The sequence below is a fragment of the Lagopus leucura genome, unplaced genomic scaffold, assembly GCF_019238085.1.
Source record: "Lagopus leucura isolate 7727_CA_CO unplaced genomic scaffold, USGS_WTPT01 Super-Scaffold_1, whole genome shotgun sequence".
NCBI lineage: Eukaryota > Metazoa > Chordata > Aves > Galliformes > Phasianidae > Lagopus > Lagopus leucura.
In genome coordinates, this window is record NW_024962250.1 from 31,684,310 (window position 1) to 31,702,885 (window position 18,576).

General features: G+C 37.3%; 1 protein-coding gene across 2 annotated transcripts; it reads right to left on the minus strand.

Annotated features, from left to right (window-relative positions):
- Positions 1-128: 128 nt before the first annotated feature.
- On the minus strand, positions 129-17,711 carry WARS1 (tryptophanyl-tRNA synthetase 1). 2 transcript variants are annotated; one of them, XM_042890524.1, is made up of 11 exons: positions 17,647-17,711; positions 12,953-13,168; positions 11,680-11,887; positions 7,331-7,439; positions 6,645-6,764; positions 5,941-6,123; positions 4,573-4,673; positions 3,922-4,034; positions 2,724-2,897; positions 2,149-2,289; positions 129-631 (listed from the first exon to the last, which is right to left on the minus strand). In XM_042890524.1, exons 2-11 carry the CDS (start codon positions 13,064-13,066, stop codon positions 473-475), a joined length of 1,422 nt encoding a protein of 473 aa, XP_042746458.1. In that variant the 5' UTR covers positions 13,067-13,168; positions 17,647-17,711; the 3' UTR covers positions 129-472. The 2 variants fall into 2 exon arrangements, with proteins under 2 accessions (XP_042746458.1, XP_042746526.1); XM_042890592.1 differs by lacking the exon at positions 12,953-13,168 and having other exon boundaries at positions 17,647-17,701.
- Positions 17,712-18,576: the final 865 nt, after the last annotated feature.

The window sequence follows — 18,576 nt, forward strand, 5'->3', positions numbered from 1 at the left end:
GTTCCCAGTAGCCTCAAGGGACACACTGGCCAGTGAACCAAGTGAAGTGAAACACAATGGAGACTACCAACTATTAGGCCAAGGCATGATTGTTAACCAACATTTCTAAAACAATTTGCAAGTTAGACTTCATAATCAAAATGGCAATTTTATTTATATTTTCAACATGAAATACAGTAAAATACAGTCTTGGGCTGACAGACATGCTTCTCTGTTAGATTAGGTAATTATATCTCATACAGATTTGATGCCTTAATTAACATACTTTGATTTTAAATAGATACAAGTCCTATTTTAAACTCTATTTTAAACTTTTCCAGGACTCTGATACTCCTTATAAGTAGCTCATTAAGAGCAGTATTTATAAAGCACTGAGTGCAGGCTGCTCATAACTGGGGAGTGATAATATACAGCAGAAGACAACAACTACTCAATTTTGATTAACTGAGTGATGAGTTACATAAACATCTCTTCAAAATTCAAAAGCCAGCTTCCGTGGAGTCATGAATTGCTTCACTACTTCATCTGTGATCTGCTTCCGTCTCTCTTGATGAGCTGCTATCAAGGGCTGCAATGTTTCAATAAGCACCTTCTTCAGCTCCCCTGTGAGCAATTCCCCACTTGTGTATGCCTGTCAACAAAGTGTTACTTGCTAAATATAATGCTAAACAGAACAAGACCTAGTGATAAGTATTTCTTAAAAAGCCTGGCCAGGGCAAATGAAGATTTGGATGTCTTAAAAATGAACACGTGCCTTAGAAGATAATGTGGTATCATTGAAAACACACCTTGTAAGAATTTCTTATTGATTTTTAAAAGACTGAGGCAGCTGGATGATCTCATGTTTAGCTATATATAATAAATACAATTTGAATTGGGAAGCGATGTAATTATTTGCAGGAAATTGCACATTTTTCTCCTTAACATCTCACTTAAAAAACAAACAAACAGCTTTTTGCAATAAGCAGCTCACATTTTCACTGTTCTCTCATTTAGTTTGGGTAAAGTATGAGATGAGATCAGAGTAAGCTTTTTACAGCAGACCCTCAAACTCTGTTTAGCTGTCTATATAACGAGTTGGTAATCTGTGCAACTGCTCTGCTCCTGAAAATATTTTTGCTAAACAGCAGAGTTTAGCACTGGTTAGAAAACATGGCTATGGCAGTTCAACTACAATTTGAAATGGCAATAAACTTACTTCCCCTTTCTCATCAGGCCGTTTGTAATAGCAATTCAAGAAAAATACTTTAACAAGAACAAACTGTTTTAATTTCAGTTCTAATTTTTATTTTTTAAAGACATTGTTGCTTTGAGTATGCAGTTCTGAAAGTTATGGAATCATAACTGAAACAGCTCCACTAATGCTGCTGTAAGCAGTGACTTCATGTTTTCTAATCTGATTCTGAGGCAGCAGTGCAGTTATGGTGATGGGTGGACAGTTGCATTCTAGAGGTCTTTTCCAATCTTAATGATTCTACAATAAGCTGCTGGCTGTGGTCTAGTCTTTGTGCTCTTGGTAGCAAGAATTGTATACTAAATATTTCAATGGCTGGAGCCTAATGGAAAATTGCTAAATATGTAAAACACACTCCAGATTTCCATAAGGAAGGAATTTGCAACAGTTTGCAAAAGGATTACTAGTAACTATCCAACTCTGTCCTTGTTTGGGAAGGAGTAAAAGGTTAGAAAAGAATCTGTAGCTATTGCCTTTCTCCTGCAGGAGAAAGCTGATAAATCAATATGATGTGGGTACTATTAACTAAACCCCCAATGGGCAGAAGTCTGCCAGACATGTATAAATGTAAATTATACAAAACAGGTTTTACCCTTCTTGTGATAATAAGACAAAAAAAAATTAAAAAAAAAAAAAACCAAAACAGCCAGCCTTTGAAGCTGTATTTAGGTACTTTGCACACAAAGAACAGGTGAAGTTTATCATACAATTAAAAACAATACTGATCCTAAGGCAGCATCATTTAAAAAGCTGGGGACTTATGCTCTACAGTGTTGGAAAAAGTTATGAAAATACTTAGAAATTAAAAATGTTCATTTGGATTAAAAAAAAAGAAAAAAAGATGACCTGTGAACTTAGTTAAAGGTTTGTCCCCAAGGAAAGGAATGAAGGATATCTTCTGCTTGGCTACTTACTTGTTTCAGTTGTTCAAGCTTGTCATCATCTTCAAGGAAGAAAGTCAGGTACATAAAGGACACATCTACATCACAGTTACCTCCATACTTCCTGTGCTCTTCAATAGTGTCTCTGCCTCCTGAGAAGGCATGCTTGTTAATCTGAAACAATACAATGATTTTACAATTTCTACTAAATTATGCATTGCTATATTGTAAAGAGAGGTATAGCACAGTCCTCTAGCTTCTCTATTAAGGAAGAAGCTGAAGGGTGATTTGAAAAGAGTTAAGGCAGAGCAACAAGACTGAAGCAAGAAAGCAAAAGGCAGTCATTAGAAGTCAGCTTGCATAGTTAGACCAAAAATGAAACAAATTCTAGCTAATTTTTGTACTATCAGGTTAGTTGGGAAGGCAAAAGATTACATTTGACAGATTAGCTACATTTGCATAACTATCAATTCCTAAAGATTCTTTGCAATTAGATGTAGAGGAAAAGAATGCAGACACATTCAAAGAAAACAAAAAAACATAAAGGTGAGGAGCACCTCTTCCATTTGTTGTAAAGCTTTGCGTGCTTAAGGTTTGAAGATACTTACCTTTGTCTTAATTTGTTTGGGTGTATCATTGAGGAAGACAGAGGAGTTGACATCACTAGCACTCATTTTTGTTTGTGCTCCTTGCAGGGCTGGGAAGAAGACTGAGTGCAGTAAGGCTGGTTTAGGATAGCCAATCCTAGGTGCTACATCTCGGGTCATTCTAAAATAAGGATCCTAAAACAATCATCAATAAAAGCTCAGAATAAAGTTAAAAAATGTGGTTCAAAGGCTGGCTAGTGTTGGTTAGTTCATGCCTTAACAGGTGGTCTCAAGAAAAAATAACCACCTCAAGTTCCACAGTTGATACAGTCCCTCCAGAACAACAAACAAACAAAATCCTATTTTTTCATTTCTGTAGTTCCTCTGTACACTCTGATTCTCTTGGTTAACAAGGATTTGGAAATGGATACCTCTAAGTTGGCAAAATTTCTGAGTGTTTTAACAATGAGCACAGGACCTGAACTAAATTAGTGATCAAGCTGGTAGTGCTGTGCTATTGCTGTGCTGTGACTTGAACCAAATGCAAAAATATTACTCCATAACATTGTGGGTGAAGAGTGTAATTAAATAATCTTCCAGTGGCTGTTCCTGTGACTAAAAGAGCTAAAGATTCAGACAGTGCAAAATCTAAAAAAAAAAAGATTTCTAGAAACAATACTTATTTAAAGATGCTACCGCTATCATTTGTACCTGATGTTCCTCAGCTGCTCTGCACAATCACTTGTAGCTGAGGTTCTGCAGCCTTTCTCACAAGTTATTCCAATGCTTCTTTCTCTTTTCTGATAGAAGATTTTCCCCCAGGGTACAAAATAAATCTCCTGTGATGCAAGTTACGGCTCGCTATCTCTTGCCCTAGTTACCATGGAGATGGCTAGAAGTTTCTTTCTACCCCCATGTCAGTGCACTTCTGCATAATTAAAGATTTTACTGTCTTTGCTTTCATAGATATCAGCTTTGAAACGAGTTGAGATCAAGTCAGATTCAAGACTGGAAAGAATGAGTAACACATGATTTTGAAGCTAAGCCCTCATCTTTGTCAGGACACGGCAGAACGCCCTTTTATCTCTTCCAGCTCCCATCTGAAAAAGGTGCTTGCAGGAATGTTTCATGCACATTTTGATATGCCACCATGATGCCTGAACAGTAAATTACACAAACAAATCCAGGAAAAAGAAATTAAGAAATATGATTTTCTTACTTGATCAATAGCACATGGGATAAGACACTGAATGTTCTCCTTGCCATTGAAAATCTGTGGAAATGAAGAACTGAAGGATGGAGCAGCTTGAATAGCAGGAAAGCTGATCTTCCCTAGAAAACAAGAAGTTTGGATATGATAGTGAAGTCTGCAAAGGCATTTTCACCCGCTGCCCTGTGTCCTGTTGCTGCATGCAACTGCAAAGAGCCCAGTCACATCCATTTGAGTTCCCACACTACAGATATTTGTAAACAGTGGTGAGATCCTCTCTTAGTTTTCTTCAGTGAGACAGAAACCTGCAATGGTAGTGAAGCAAACGGAAGAAAGAACCATCTAGCACCATGATAATTAGGCTTTTGAGCACTCCTTATCTTTTCTCATGTATGTGTATGTGTGTATTAATGTAAGTTTTTCCTATATAGTTTTGCAGTAGAAGTTTTAGAAAGTATATAATGGACTATAGCTACATAGAAAAATCAGGAATGGTTCACTATCGTGGTCCTTTCAACTTTTCTGCTTTATACTTTGTTGTTAGTAACTACTGTTCCCATCTCTTTCCTGAGTGGCACATACCAGTCTCTGAATAGTTACTTAAATAGCACCATAGAAAGTGAAAGCAAGGATCATTTCCAGTAAACGACTATTTCCTACCAATACAATCACTGTCGGTAAAGCCAAAGATTCCTTTCACTTGGTTAAATGTAACATGCTTCTGAACCTTGATGATATTCTTGTAGAATCCTGTACTTGACCTGTGAGAAAGAAAGTGGAAAAATAACATGAGAAGCCAAGAGCGGGACAGAAGTTTTCATTCCAAAAGCTGAGAATGTCACAAAGCTTGCAGGATTAAATCTCTGAAAGCACTAGTTTGGTCTTTTTGTGGTTCACTGAGATGATAATTAGAGGATTGTTAGAGGACACTAAAAACAACTTTTTTTGCCTGGAAAATTTTACTGTTTTTTCCCCAAAATGTTACACTGAAAACAATACTTTTTGAAAACCAGATTTAATTATCTAAAACCAGAAATATTTTAATTTAGAAACTGTGCCTCATGAAGTCTGGAGTGAATTCTCTTTATGCCTTTCTGTGAACTCAGACAACCTCAATAGATCACATTTCCTGTGTTGCTTGGTATCCCAGCGGTTCACTAAAGCAATAGTAGCTCAGAGCTAAGTTCCCTGTCTTCCACTATCACCAAATACATCAGCAGCTTTTCCAAATGAAATATAGCTCAGCATCTTCTCTGCTTTTTTTTTTACTTCTACTGGAAAACTGAAGCAATAGAATTGGCAGGTCTAACATGCTCTTATTCACTCATGAGGGATATCTGCATTAACCTAACTTTAAGGCAGGAAAGTCAGAGGAGTAGGAAAAACTGTCTTATAGGTTCCACAGTCTAGGGGGTACAGTTCTTCTCTAAAATGAACACCCTCTCACCCAGGTATTTTCAGAAGCTTATTACCTCTTATGGAAGAACAAAGCCCAAAACTTCAGTTCTGAACTTGGCCAATTTTTTTCTTCCTTCTGAGAGGGCAACTCCAGTAGAAGCTTCTTTCTCTTAGATCTTCCTTAAACTTTACTCAGTTTTTCATTGCTATTTTTTCATAACGCATTAAACTAATTGTTTGTATCACTTGTGAAATGCTTTTAGTTAATGCAGTTGAACTATAAATACATCTCACAGACTTTGATGCCATCCTAAGTCAGTCTGGAGGTTTCTTGATGGTTTTAGTATTTTTTACCTTTTAGCAGCTTTAATATATTTCTTGCAATTTAAATTTAAACGCTGTGTAGGCAAGAGTTTGTTCATATATTATACAGGAGAATGACAAGAGTATGTATATAAGATATTGAATAGCATAAAAATCAACAATTTTACTTTAAGTATTGTAAAACTTCTATTGAAGCTCTCAAACCTGCACATGCTTATTTAAAAAAAAACACTGCTGGCTATTCAAGTTAGAGAGAAAATGCAAATATGTTTTCGATTTCAGTGCTCTAAGTAAATTTCAACTTACCCCAAGTAGTCTAAATCAGAAAAGATAAAGGTTTTATTGACATCAAAACCACATGCAATAATATCTCTTGCATTTTCTTTAGCATATTCATATGCTTTCTCAGTTGTCATATCCTTCCAAAGGTACTTCTCATCATCAGTTAACTGTATAACTAAAGGAACATCAAATGCTTCTTGCAGCCACCTAATAAAAGCAGGGAGATTTTATTTTAGAATAAGTAGAAATGAAGACATTTTTGCTAGACAGCTATAAGTATTTTTATACATTTTAAACAGAAGGATATACAAAGGACTGCACCATATGCGAGCAAACAAACGTTTTATATAGATTATAATGACAACTTACCTGGAAAAAAGAGTCACTCACTGTTTCCTGTACATATGTTATCATTTGCAATGGGAGTAGAATTTAAGACATTTTTTGGCTCAGAGTCCAATATCTTTCTGTCCTGCTTCTACTGCAGACACCAACTAACTAACCAGGTTGAGTTCCATTACAAAGTCGGACAGGTACAAAGATGAAGGCTTCATAGTGATACAGGGATTGGGTAATTTTAATGATTGTATGGATTAAATTCATCAATATTTATCTCAGACAAACAGAACTAACTGTAATGTACCATTTTGGTATTTCCATAGACAGCAGTCAAGATTTCCTTAGGAAAAAAATATTTTTGAGTAATACTAATGGTAGAAATAGCTTACTTTGTGAATAAAAATGGGATAAGATGACCAATGTGCATTGCCTGAGAGGATGGTCCTCTGCCAGTATAAAGGTAAAAGGGCTTCTTATTTTCATAAGCATGAAGGATTTGGTCCATATCTCTGAAACAAACAAACAAACAAACAATAAAAAACACAAATGGAAAAAACTTGACTGAACTTATTTGAAAAGTGCTAGCTGCTTTACACAAAAAATCCATGCATGTTAACAAATAAACCATAGAGGACTTGCAGGCAGGTGTTTAATATGTAGCCTTTTTTATGTGATAGTATAGATGTACAGATCCACAGGCCATGTGAACCCTTGCTCAAATAAGCAGAGCTTTGCAGCATATGAGCCCTGGTATTCTTTGCTGGGCCAATTTCTCCATCCATCCATTAACATCCTGGGTCAAAATGGAACCTCTACAAAGCAAAGATTCCCTGCACATTTCTCTTTCTATTTGGGATTAGTGAAGGCATAAAAAAAATTGATGCATGTACCCAAAAAGAACAAAGTGTTTCAAATGTTGACAGAGTAGACCTGGAGTAGTTGCTAATTGCAAATTACAGTTGCTTTACCCGGTGTAAATGAACACGGCCTTTTGCTGGTCACAGGTTTCTCCCAGTAATGCTTAGAGAAAGTCTTAATAATTTGACATTTTTGAATTTTAATGAGAAAGTCTCACCTGTGAGAAAAAAAGATTCCTCTACGTAGAAATCGGTGAGGTTTTTGCCCAGTAGCTCTTTCTATTCGATTGATCAGATCTGTATCAATTTTAGTGCTGCCAAACCGAACTAAAATAATAATGTTGAGAAAAAGAGAAATAAAAAATCAGCATAGCCAAAACAGGTCTTTCATTAATCCATGGAGACTAACTCAAAAAGAACATCTTAACATCTCAGGTAAAAACTAAAATGGCTAAATTTTCCTTATTTTTCCCTTGAGTCCCAACAGTAGTCTCTGAAATTAACTCTATGCTAATAGGCTCGGTCTAATCACTATGTCCCCATTTTGCTCCATCCATGATTGATTATAATAGCAGGTTTTTTTTATAGCAGAACTGCTATTCAGGGAAACATAATTAGATCAATAAATTGGCCTCCGTATATCAGAGGATAAAAATGGCTGCAAGGAACTTAATGTTCCTTTCTTGATGTTTAAATTTTCAGCCCTCCAATCACGTTTTCCACTTTTCAATCCCAAATTCTCTTCTCCAAACTTTACTCCCCATTTGTATCAACGTGATTATGGATACTGCTCCCCTCAAGAGGCTTCAAAAGGTAATGCATAATTCTTTTCATTGCAATCAAGTAAGACTTATTGCTTGGTGATTTAGGAAATCAGCTGATTAAAATAAAACTTTTTCAGTTGAAGTAATTTCATTTAAGAAAGATTTTATTGGACTGAAGTAGCAGCATTTTTTCCTTCTTGCAGATGAAACTGGGGCAAACATCTTCTTTCTTCAGTAAAGCTTCCTATACTTCGATCCCAATTCTTGGACCCTAATGAACACATTTATTCTTCATGATTTTGACCCGCTCAGAGAAATCTAGAGAAGAATCTAACCTTTGCTACTATTCTACTCTACTGAGCATCAGAATATCTTATTGTGATTGACAGATTATTCAAGGGAGCAAAATGGATACATAAGTACATTTTATAGGTATATAATACCTATATCCATCTATTAAAAATCTACCTGTTGTGATACAGTAATTAACTGAAATGTCTTTCCACGGACTTCAACTTCCTACTAGAGTAGTACTACACCACTGTAATCCATGTTTTCTGAGCATCACCACATTTGCTTGTCCTAAGCAGTTCTCAATTACTGAATTAATTTATTCCAAGCAAATAAAATGCAGTAAAAACGCCTGAATAATAATAATTTGGATGAATGCTAATTAGAGAGCAGATGAACATGGAAATTTTTAACTCAGCAGAACAGTCAAGAGGCTACTCTTCTGGAAAGAGATGCAATGGAATCTTCTTCCTTGGAGATCTTCAAAAGCCATACGAATGTAATCCTGGGCATCCAGCTCTGGCTGTCCCTTTTTGAGCAGCAGAGTTGGACTAGATAGGATGGACCCAGAGGTCTCTGCCAACCTTCACATTTCTGTGGTTCTGTGATACAGAAATCATGAGAATACTGACACCAGCTGGGGCTAGCCACCTTAGAAACATTTGTGTAGTGTGAGAAACGATTGAAAGCTCTCTAGAAATACCTAAGTAACTGTATTAAACATTCAGAGTCTGTATGACTGCCTTTTCTCTATTTTCATCTTCCTTGCTAAGGAAACTGTCTAATTTTTGCCCACCTGTTTCCTTTAATGAGGACACAGGACAAGGACACAGCCTCCACTCTCTGACAAGCTTTTAAAAAATTCCTAGCATGCTTTTGATCTTTAATATCCTTGCTTTTATGAAAAGACAGCTTTACTCTTGCTGTACATAAGAAATCTTGAATGCTGCCATTTTGAAAAGTATATTTGCATTTATTGAAAACGTATTGTGTACTTTTTCCTCTTTGCCAGGTTCTATATGCATGCAGAAAACTAATAATCTGCTATTTGTTATTCCAGTCACTTTCTGACCAATCTAGTCTTAATAATCTCTGAACAACCATGGAAACTGGGAGAGGTGCCTGCGGAATGGAAGAAAGCAAATACCACTCCCACTTTGAAGAAGGGCAAGAAGAAGGAAATGTGATATTAGAGGGCAGTCAGCCACACCTCAATCTCTGAGCACATGATGAGGCAAATAATCATTCAAATGTTATTAAAGATATGAAAGTGACTGGGAGAAGTCAGTATGGATTTATGAATGGGAATTATAACTTAACAGCTTTCTATGACGATATGATTAGCCTAGTAGAAAAGGTGAGAACAATGGACACTGTTTAACTCATCTTCAGTATGGCTATTTACACCATCTCCCACCTGATGAAGTCTCACAACTGATGAAGTCTCGACTAGCAGACAGCAAACATTCTGACTAACAGAATCTTTCTTCCCTGAATATCTGTTCTGGTGCATAACCATGGAACATCCAGGAAACATTTGAGAACAACACTCCTTTCAATTACACCATGCTTTTAGCATGTTCATTTCTTCTATGTTTGAAGAAAAATAAACATACTGACAATTTTATAGAGTACAGCTAGTACATAAATAACATATGAATAGATTGTAGGTGATACAAATATTTCCTTTATTTTAAGAGTTATATTTATAACGTTATACTGATCTCTTGGGTGATATTCTAATTACTATTTTTAAAAAGATGAGGAAAGTTTATTGATAGCAAGTAGTAACTGTTTCACTTCCCAGAGTGGCTACCTTTCTTCTATGAAAAGTTTTCAATGAATAACTTAGAATTTAAGCTAAATGACTCATCTGTCAAATTCTCCAACCTGTTAGCAATGCAAATAGGGAAGAACTATCCTAACTCTCCATTGTAGAGTAGGTCAAAAGGACACACGTACCTACATGCACAGATACACAGTTACTAGAAAAGGAAGCTGCTGTCAGGTAAAAGGATAGCATTTCTTTAGATAATTAATTTACAGTGAAGTCATGCTAGTCACTTTGAAAGACACTGAGATTGTGCCAACAGAAGCAGAAAAATGGGAAGAATAGAATACAAGAGTTAGAACTTCCTTCAAGAAAACAAAAAAGGCCTTCTCTGTATCTCCTACACAAGAAATGAGATTTATTTCTAGAATCCAACAATTATCTTTCTCCTTTTTCCCCTCCTGACATGTATTTTTCTTTGCATGTTTTTCCCTCTTCAGCTTTTCCTTTCTCCTACGGCTTTCTACTAAGCCACATCACACATACATCTGATAGGATCTTTGAAGAAAATCATACTCAGTTAAAAGAATGCTGCAACTGAACTCCCAAATGTAAGTAATAATTGCTGACACATGAAGGTGTATGCTCTCTTGTCTGTTTCTCAAATGAACAACATACAACTGTTTAAGAATTTTCATTGAGGTATGAAATATATGTTGAAGATTAACAACTATTTCACTTAAAAGAGGGCAAAATTAGTTAAAATTAATGAAAAAGTTTTCTTGCCTATTTCAACGTTATGGACTCAAGCTTTAAAAATAAACTATAAGACAAATAAGGAAATAAACTAAAGCCACATTTTTTAAATTACAGAGCTTTGCAAGTTTTGTAACATCCCTAAAATATTTTGCATTACTGTATGGGAACTGTTAGGTCACAGATTGAGCACCTGGTGAAAGAGCAGGGCCAGCCCTGGGAGCACAGGTGCAAGCAATTCACCTGTGAGACTGGAAGGCATAGATAGACCTTGAGTCCACCCCTTCCTAACCCCATTTAAAAGCTGGCAGCCCAAGAGGAAGCATCTCTATTGGAGATTATCTCTTTTAGAAGTTTTCCAGCAGGTCCTTATCCTTGGAAAAAGGTAAGTTATTTCTTTTTCAGTACTGAATAGTAACCAATATCTTTCTTAGGTGATCTGAAAACTGGTCAGTTGCCTCTGCTTTACATAGTACGATTACCATTTCCATTTATGTTTTTTTTTATGCATAAGCTGCATCTTTTCTGTCCCAAACAGCATCTGGCTGTTTGACAGCATGTCTTGTAAAGGTATTGTTATCCTTAGAGACTTCTGCATTAGCTCTGCCCTCCTTAATGCAGAAGTCAAGTGAAATACAGAAGAATTCTACAACCTGGCCAGAATGCTGTATGTAGGCTTTAGCTGTTCAGCATCACAAACACTATGATAAACATACTCATTCACAATATCTGCATTAACATAGCTTCTAATAATAGTTCTTATGCTAAAAACAAACTGAATAAAACTTATTTCCAACTGAAGTGGGAAATCCTTGCCTTGGACATTTTAAACTCCTATAGTAAATTCTTTAGATGTGAATGCTAATGTCAGACATAAATTAAGTGTTACTCAATTCTGCTGATCAGGACTTGTGATCCTTTGCTGTTTTTTGTGGTCATTACAATCACTTCACATAAATCCCTTAGCGTTAGTGAGGAGCTGTACCTATGAGTTTGTCATAATCCACGCCTTTAGCATTTGATGTCTGCACGTTCCAGGGGTCCACAAGATCTTCATCCTCTTCCTTAGTTGTACCGTTGTTTATTAATGCATGATCTTTTGGAGGTAAGCCTGCCTGATAATCTTGTCCTGTTGTTGTTTTATATGACAGCTTTAATGACAACAGCATTTTCACTGCTGCATCTATTTCATCCTGAATAAAGAGAAAAACAGCTGTTTGATTTGACATAATTGAGATAGACAACTGTAAGAACATCTCAGTCCTCCAAAAATCTGTATCCATGCTTTGACTTGAAGTGCATTATTCATAAGTTCTAAGCCTTTATTTATGTTTGCAGCATCTCTGCCAATGGTAAAATTAAAGCAAATAGAAAGCAACAGTTTTCTAACCAGAAGAATTCAGCTCATTATCACTGGCAATGTATTTAAAGTATCTGTCCCTCTTTTCCATTTATGCATGAGGAAACAAAACTCTACAAAAACAGGCAAGCATTTTTAACAAGACTAACAATTTAAGCAGACAAAGTGATACACAGCTATAACATAAAATATTACCTAATTTACTTTACAGTGTTCTTTTAGTGGCTCAATTGTTAACAATTTGTTTACAGACTTGAAGACAAACCGGAAGATGAAGGTCTTCATAAATTCCATAGTTATGGCCTTTTTAGTACAAGGCTAATGCAATATGTCATGTAAGCAATAAATACATTGAGGTTTTAAAACTAATGCTTAGTTTTCAAGGCTTATTCCCACAAGTAATCCATGAAGAGAGAACATATTAAGACTCTGCCAACATAGTGATGACAGCACAGGGAACTGGAAATTAATGGCAAAATACTAAATCACTCTAGGAAGATTAAGCAGGAACAGCTACAGGAAGACATATTTGCTAATCTGTACAATAATGTATGGAGAAAGATGATGATGATGATTATTATTATTTTTTAACAGAGAGCCTAATAACAGGACAGAAAGAAAATGATATTAACTTCATTTGAAAACCAAGTATCTTGGATCACAGCAACTAGTGGAAGCAGAGTATAAGTCTACACAACTCTGTTTTTACTTCAGGAATAACAGCTTTCCTCTTATTAATAACTATTTTGTTTGAGGTATGACCACAGAGTGGACATAAGTATTTTTAAACAAAGAATTTTTTCTTAATGCAATATAAATAAGATCTCAGAACAACCATATTCTTCAGTACTCTTAAAGACATTGAAAATGACTGGTTACACACATGGAATGAAAATACCTTTGGTGCCTTTCCTGCTTTCAGTGCTCTGACTTTCTCTCCTTGTTCAGTTACTTTTTCAAACAGCTGAAGTGGATTCAGGGATTTCAAATCACAGTTCGGACTATCAGCCATTTTGCTGGACTGTAAATGACCTTTTTATTTACAATTCAATTAAATCCAAAGAATTCCAGTTTTTCGGCTTGGTTATTGAAAGTGGCAGCAAAGCCAGAAGAACTGTAGGGTAAAAAACAGTGTTTTATTCTTCCATGTTTACCTTGAAGATCAGGTGAATAGAAGAAGAAGAACAAAGAATTCCACTGACCACATACCTAATGCTATTGATAACAGCTGGATAAAGTAAAGGCTTCAACATAGTGAGCTTCAAAGAGCAAACAAGCTTAGAACATTTAATTTAGTTTCATGCAGAAAAGGACTGGCGTTGAGCAGCAAATAAATGTAAAGATCATTCCAATGTTGTTTCTCTAAGTATCTCATCTAACACTAGAACACATTTGCAAAATGGTGACAAAAGAATTAAATACGTCTATGATTCAGAGCATCTCTGATCAGTTGGACATCCTATTCATGACAGCTTAATGTATTTGTACTGCTTGGTACCTCGTCACATTTTGTCCCACAAAAGCTGAATCAAGAGATTTTTCTAAGTGTTCTATGGAATTTTGTCTTAATATATGCCATATAGTATTTCAACTCATAGAAAGATATATGAGAGAAAGGTCTGCTCAGAGGTTAAAGAAAGACACAAATGATCAGTAAGAAATGCTGCTTTCTGTGGAAGAATCAATCCATAGGTAAGCAATACTCTGAAGTGTAATGAACTATTTGTTCATCTTATGAACTGCTGCAAAACAACACTGGGAGATAGGTGAATCTGAGAATAACAACCCAGCAGTCTTCCTTACATCCAACATACACCTTGATCACAGAAACTTCCTAACACAGTGTCCTCACCTCTCTAAATAGGCTTCTCTCCCAGGCCAACACCCAAAATATTGCACATATTACTAATAACTTACTGTGATAGTTTCTTAGCACTTTTTTTTTTTTTTTTTTTTAAATTAACAGCAACTGAGAGTCTGGAAAACAACAGCTGCACAGTTTACAGTATACCAACACAGAAAGCTAAGTAATGCTGTTAAACTGTTAAGCAAGTTCTTGTTTTCAAACGCATTTAAATTGGAGAAGGTTATTTTCATTCCAAACCAGAAGCATTTTGATCTTTGTCTCCACAGTTATAATCTGAAATATGTTACAAGCAGGTTTGTACTTAACTTGAGTGAATACATTGTCTAACTCTTAGTGATTTACAACAGTGGAAACTCCTGTAATATGGACTACACTGAATTAAGCCTACTTTACTATACATGCCTACAGTAATCCTGGCACAGCAACTTTTGCTCCTCTGGTAATTTCTTCCTCTGATGATTTTTTTTTTTTTTTTTCAAAATTATTTGATAAATTGTCTTTAAGTACTCCAATCTGAAAATAGACTTCTATGGCTGTCTGAAATTTGGCAAAGCTATTATCAGCCTGCCATGAGTATAAAAAAAAAAATAAAAAATTCAACTGCAGAGGCAGAACTTCTTATATCAAGAAATTGCTGATGCTCAGCAGCTTTCTGCAATGATGCAAACGATGAGGTCTGCAGATGTACATAAGTGCCAAGGCTTTTTTTTTTTTTTTAATAGTAAAAATCAAAGCATCATCCTGATTTAATACTTGAAATTGCAAATGGATAAACATTAACTGGATTTGGTAAGAAAGTTTTAAAACCATTACGATTCTGATTTTTGTCTTTATATTCAAGAAAATCAGTGTTAAAAGGTAAGGAAGACATCATCTGTGTCAACAACAGCTGCACTTGCAATGTTATCTTGATAAAATCTGAGGCTGATAAAGTGACGTAGTGCAGATCTTAATGACAAAAATGCACTGAGGGAAAAGTAAATTTTCTATGGAAAATATAAATGCAACTTGGCTAGTGTGGCAAAGTGCTGCATCACAGTTGGATGCAGTTGCTGATGCAATCATCCAAACTGTTGCATGCTTTCTTCTCTTGAGGAAAATGATGTCATCTGAAGTCATAAATTGATTCCTATTTTACCTAGATTACAATCAGATGGGACAGTGACAAATGTAGTAATGAAAAAGGAAAGTTAATTAATTTAACTCATACTGAGTTGAAGACAAGCGTGTTGGGAAAATGATTCACTCCAGGCATTTTCTGTCATACCATGGCCACGGAGGACAAGTTTCGTGCTATGTACAATCCTGCTGTCTTTCAGAGGATTATGGATATTCAAAGAGAAATGGCTTTCTTAGCTGAAAGTTCAGACACAGTTGTAGGAGATGTATTTGTGGAGAAGACTGTCACCTCTGATCAGCTTTAAAGTGAGCAGTGTTAGGTTTTTTCTTTTTTTGCTTGTTTTCAGCAGAGTGATATAGATTCAAACAATTCCAGAGAGCCTCCCAGGTATATTACTGAATCATATCATAGAAAGACTTGAGCTGGAAGGGACCTAAGGGTCATCAAGCTCCAACCTCCCAGCTGCAGGCAGGGCTGCCAATCTTTATGTCTAATACTAGACCAGGCTGCCCAGGGCCCCATCCTACCTGGCTTTGAATACCTCCAGAGATGGTGATCCCCAACATCACCAGGCAGCCTGTTCTAGTACCTCAATACTCTCCTGGTAAGCTGTCCTGCTGCTAAGCATGCAGTGTGAATAGACTGAGTTTACAAGGCATGTATTTAATTGGAATAAATTATAAAAGCTGTTTAGAATAAAGCTTCACATGTATTTGTCTCCTTTTCCCAGAATTAAAAATGAAAAAAGCACCTAATAGTTGAATTAGCCATTAAACAAAAGTTGAAAGCATTCCTTCTACAAAATAACCAGTCTAATCACAACCTTGGATATATTTATATAGCATATTTGAACTGCCACTGTTTAAAACAAACAAAAAAACCTTCACTCGCCTAGAAAACTTGTTTTTAATTTATCAAGTCCTCCATATCTATCATTAACTAAATATATCTTTCATTAAGGCTTTGTTTGTTAGACAGCTGTAATATTCCCAGATTTCAGCAAAGTACTCAGAAAAGACTGAGAAATACGTGCATTGCTTTCTATTTTGGTCTATTAATGCTGACACCGTACTTATTACAGAAAGGACTAAAATAAAAGTGACTACTAATGTATTATGTGTGATCCTTAGATGCTTAATTTAGATCCCTTCAAGTTTGATTAAGCATAGTTCGACAGCATTATTTTAAAGAGGAAGCATAATAGATGTTAAGTAATTAAATGACATAGGCCTACAGTTTACTTATATTCTTTTCTTTCAATAGCAGGTTTTTCCGTTTTTTGTAAGCATGAGATATTTAACTGGAAAAGAAAGCATACGGGGTAAATTCACATTGAAAACATTGAAATCTGCCATTTTCAAATATTGCAAAATAGGAAAATGTAAACAAGATTTATTCTTTGGCGTAAAACAAGTTGTTTTACCTTAATTCTTTAATGTACCTACTGATGGATTGCCTCCTTTCAGAAAGGCTGAAATATGGCTGAGATTGAGTGCAGAAACTGGAGAATTATAAAACAGAAAGACTCTTTAATAAGATGGGAATAAGCTGAGTAAAAATAGGATGGAAATAAAAAAGATAGAGAAGAAATTGAATGCTACTGAAAGCTTATTTCCAGTTGCGTCAGTATTGTCCTTCTTTGCTGGTGAAACTCAAGCCAGGCATTCAGTGATTTGGGACATGGGTCTTTACCAGCTTTTGAAATGCATAAATGCAATTCTGACCTTTAAAAAAACAACAAACAACTGGATATTCATAGAATCACAGAATGGCCTGGGTTGAAAAGGACCACAATGCTTATCTAGTTTCAACCCCCCTGTTATGTGCAGGGTCACCAACCACCAGACCAGGCTGCCCAGAGCCACATCCAGCCTGGCCTTGAATGCCTCCAGGGATGGGGCATCCACAACCTTCCTGGGCAACCTGTTCCAGTGCGTCACCACCCTCTGTGTGGAAAAACTTCCTCCTCGTATCTAATCTAAACCTCTCCTGACTTACTTTGAAACCATTCCCCCTTGTCCTGTTACGATCCAGCCTCGTAAGCAGGATATTCTACAATTTAGCAAAATGCATGTTACAAAATGTATTACATAAGGAAAGCTGTCAGGAAAGGAAGGCAAGCTCAAAGACATCACATACTTTCCCTAAACACAGTTGAAGGAAAAAATTTATAGATGGAAACTTGAGAATGGACTGACTTGGTAAGTTGAGAAAGCAAAAAATGAAAAGATAAATTAAAGCACGCAGCATGAACGTAGACATCAATGGAAACGCGCCTAGGGAAGCACTGCAACCAGGATGTGTTTTACGGAACCGTCATCACAGTCATAATGATCATCAATTCAAGTGTGAAATCACGGTGAAGGTGTGCAAGACGAGTCCCTGAGATGACAGTGCAACATCCTAGCTTGTCAGCGTTCCGTACCATTTGAGCCCCCACCCATCTCCCAGACACCGCTTCCTAGGAAAGGGCCCCCAAACGGAGACCCCGCAGCACTGCTCGCCCAGAGGAGGCGAAGCCCGGAGCGGTACCCTCTGGGCGGCCCCTCCGCTGCCCTTGGCCGTGATCTCTAGGCGCCCGGCTCCACGCGGCCCCGCTGCTCACCCGCTCAGCGCTCTGCTGCCACAGCCATTGCATCACCGCGCTCGGTGCTCTATGTCCTGCTCCGGGTGGGAAACGCGAGCTGAGCGGAACCATCGCTCCGCACCTCCAGTTCCCCCGTAAAAATCAGCGTTCGCCTCGCACCTCCCCGGAGGGCCCGCATCGAAAGATGCCCTCATGAGCACCTAGTGAGTCGCGATCCGAGCTCTTCCCTCCCACCGCGCTGTCCCAGCAGGAGTTGAGGGGGCGATGTGTGGCGGTGCTGGTTTCCACCCGGCGCCATTTTAAAGAAGGGCTGTCGCAGCGGAGAGACTTCCGGCGCTTCTCAGGTGGTGGCGGGTGAGGGGCGGCTGCAGGCTGGGGTGGCGAGCCTGGGAGGGCTGGGGAGAGGGGTGAGGCGGCTGTGCCGCCCTCAGCGTTGCTCGCGGCATCTCTAGCCGTGTGGGGACGGGTGCTCACTGGCCAGCGTGTGTGCGTACGGTGCTCGGGCTCGTTGGCGTAATAGAAAATCTGAAAGCTCTGCGGAAGCGTCAGTTTCCGTGTTAGCTCAGCTCGCTGGGAATTGATGTGAAGTTGATAAGGTTAACGAGCTTGCTAAGGTGTGGGTGCTGTGCTGTGACGTTTTTCTTGGAGCGACATAGGGAACATCTGGCTAGTGTTATTTTCTTTGGGAACAAGAGCTGAGTGGGAAGACTTAGAATGACAGAGATACCTTGCTTTTACAAGAGTGCTGAGGCTTATGGGTGTTATTCGTGTTATTTGGTGACACGTGATTTTTCCAGTATCCCATGGAAAAGGATTTCCTTTCCCTTTCCTTTTTCCCCTTTCCTTTTTCCCCTTTCCTTTTTCCCCTTTCCTTTTTCCCCTTTCCTTTTTCTTTTTTTTCTTTATTTTATTTTATTTTATTTTATTTTATTTTATTTTATTTTATTT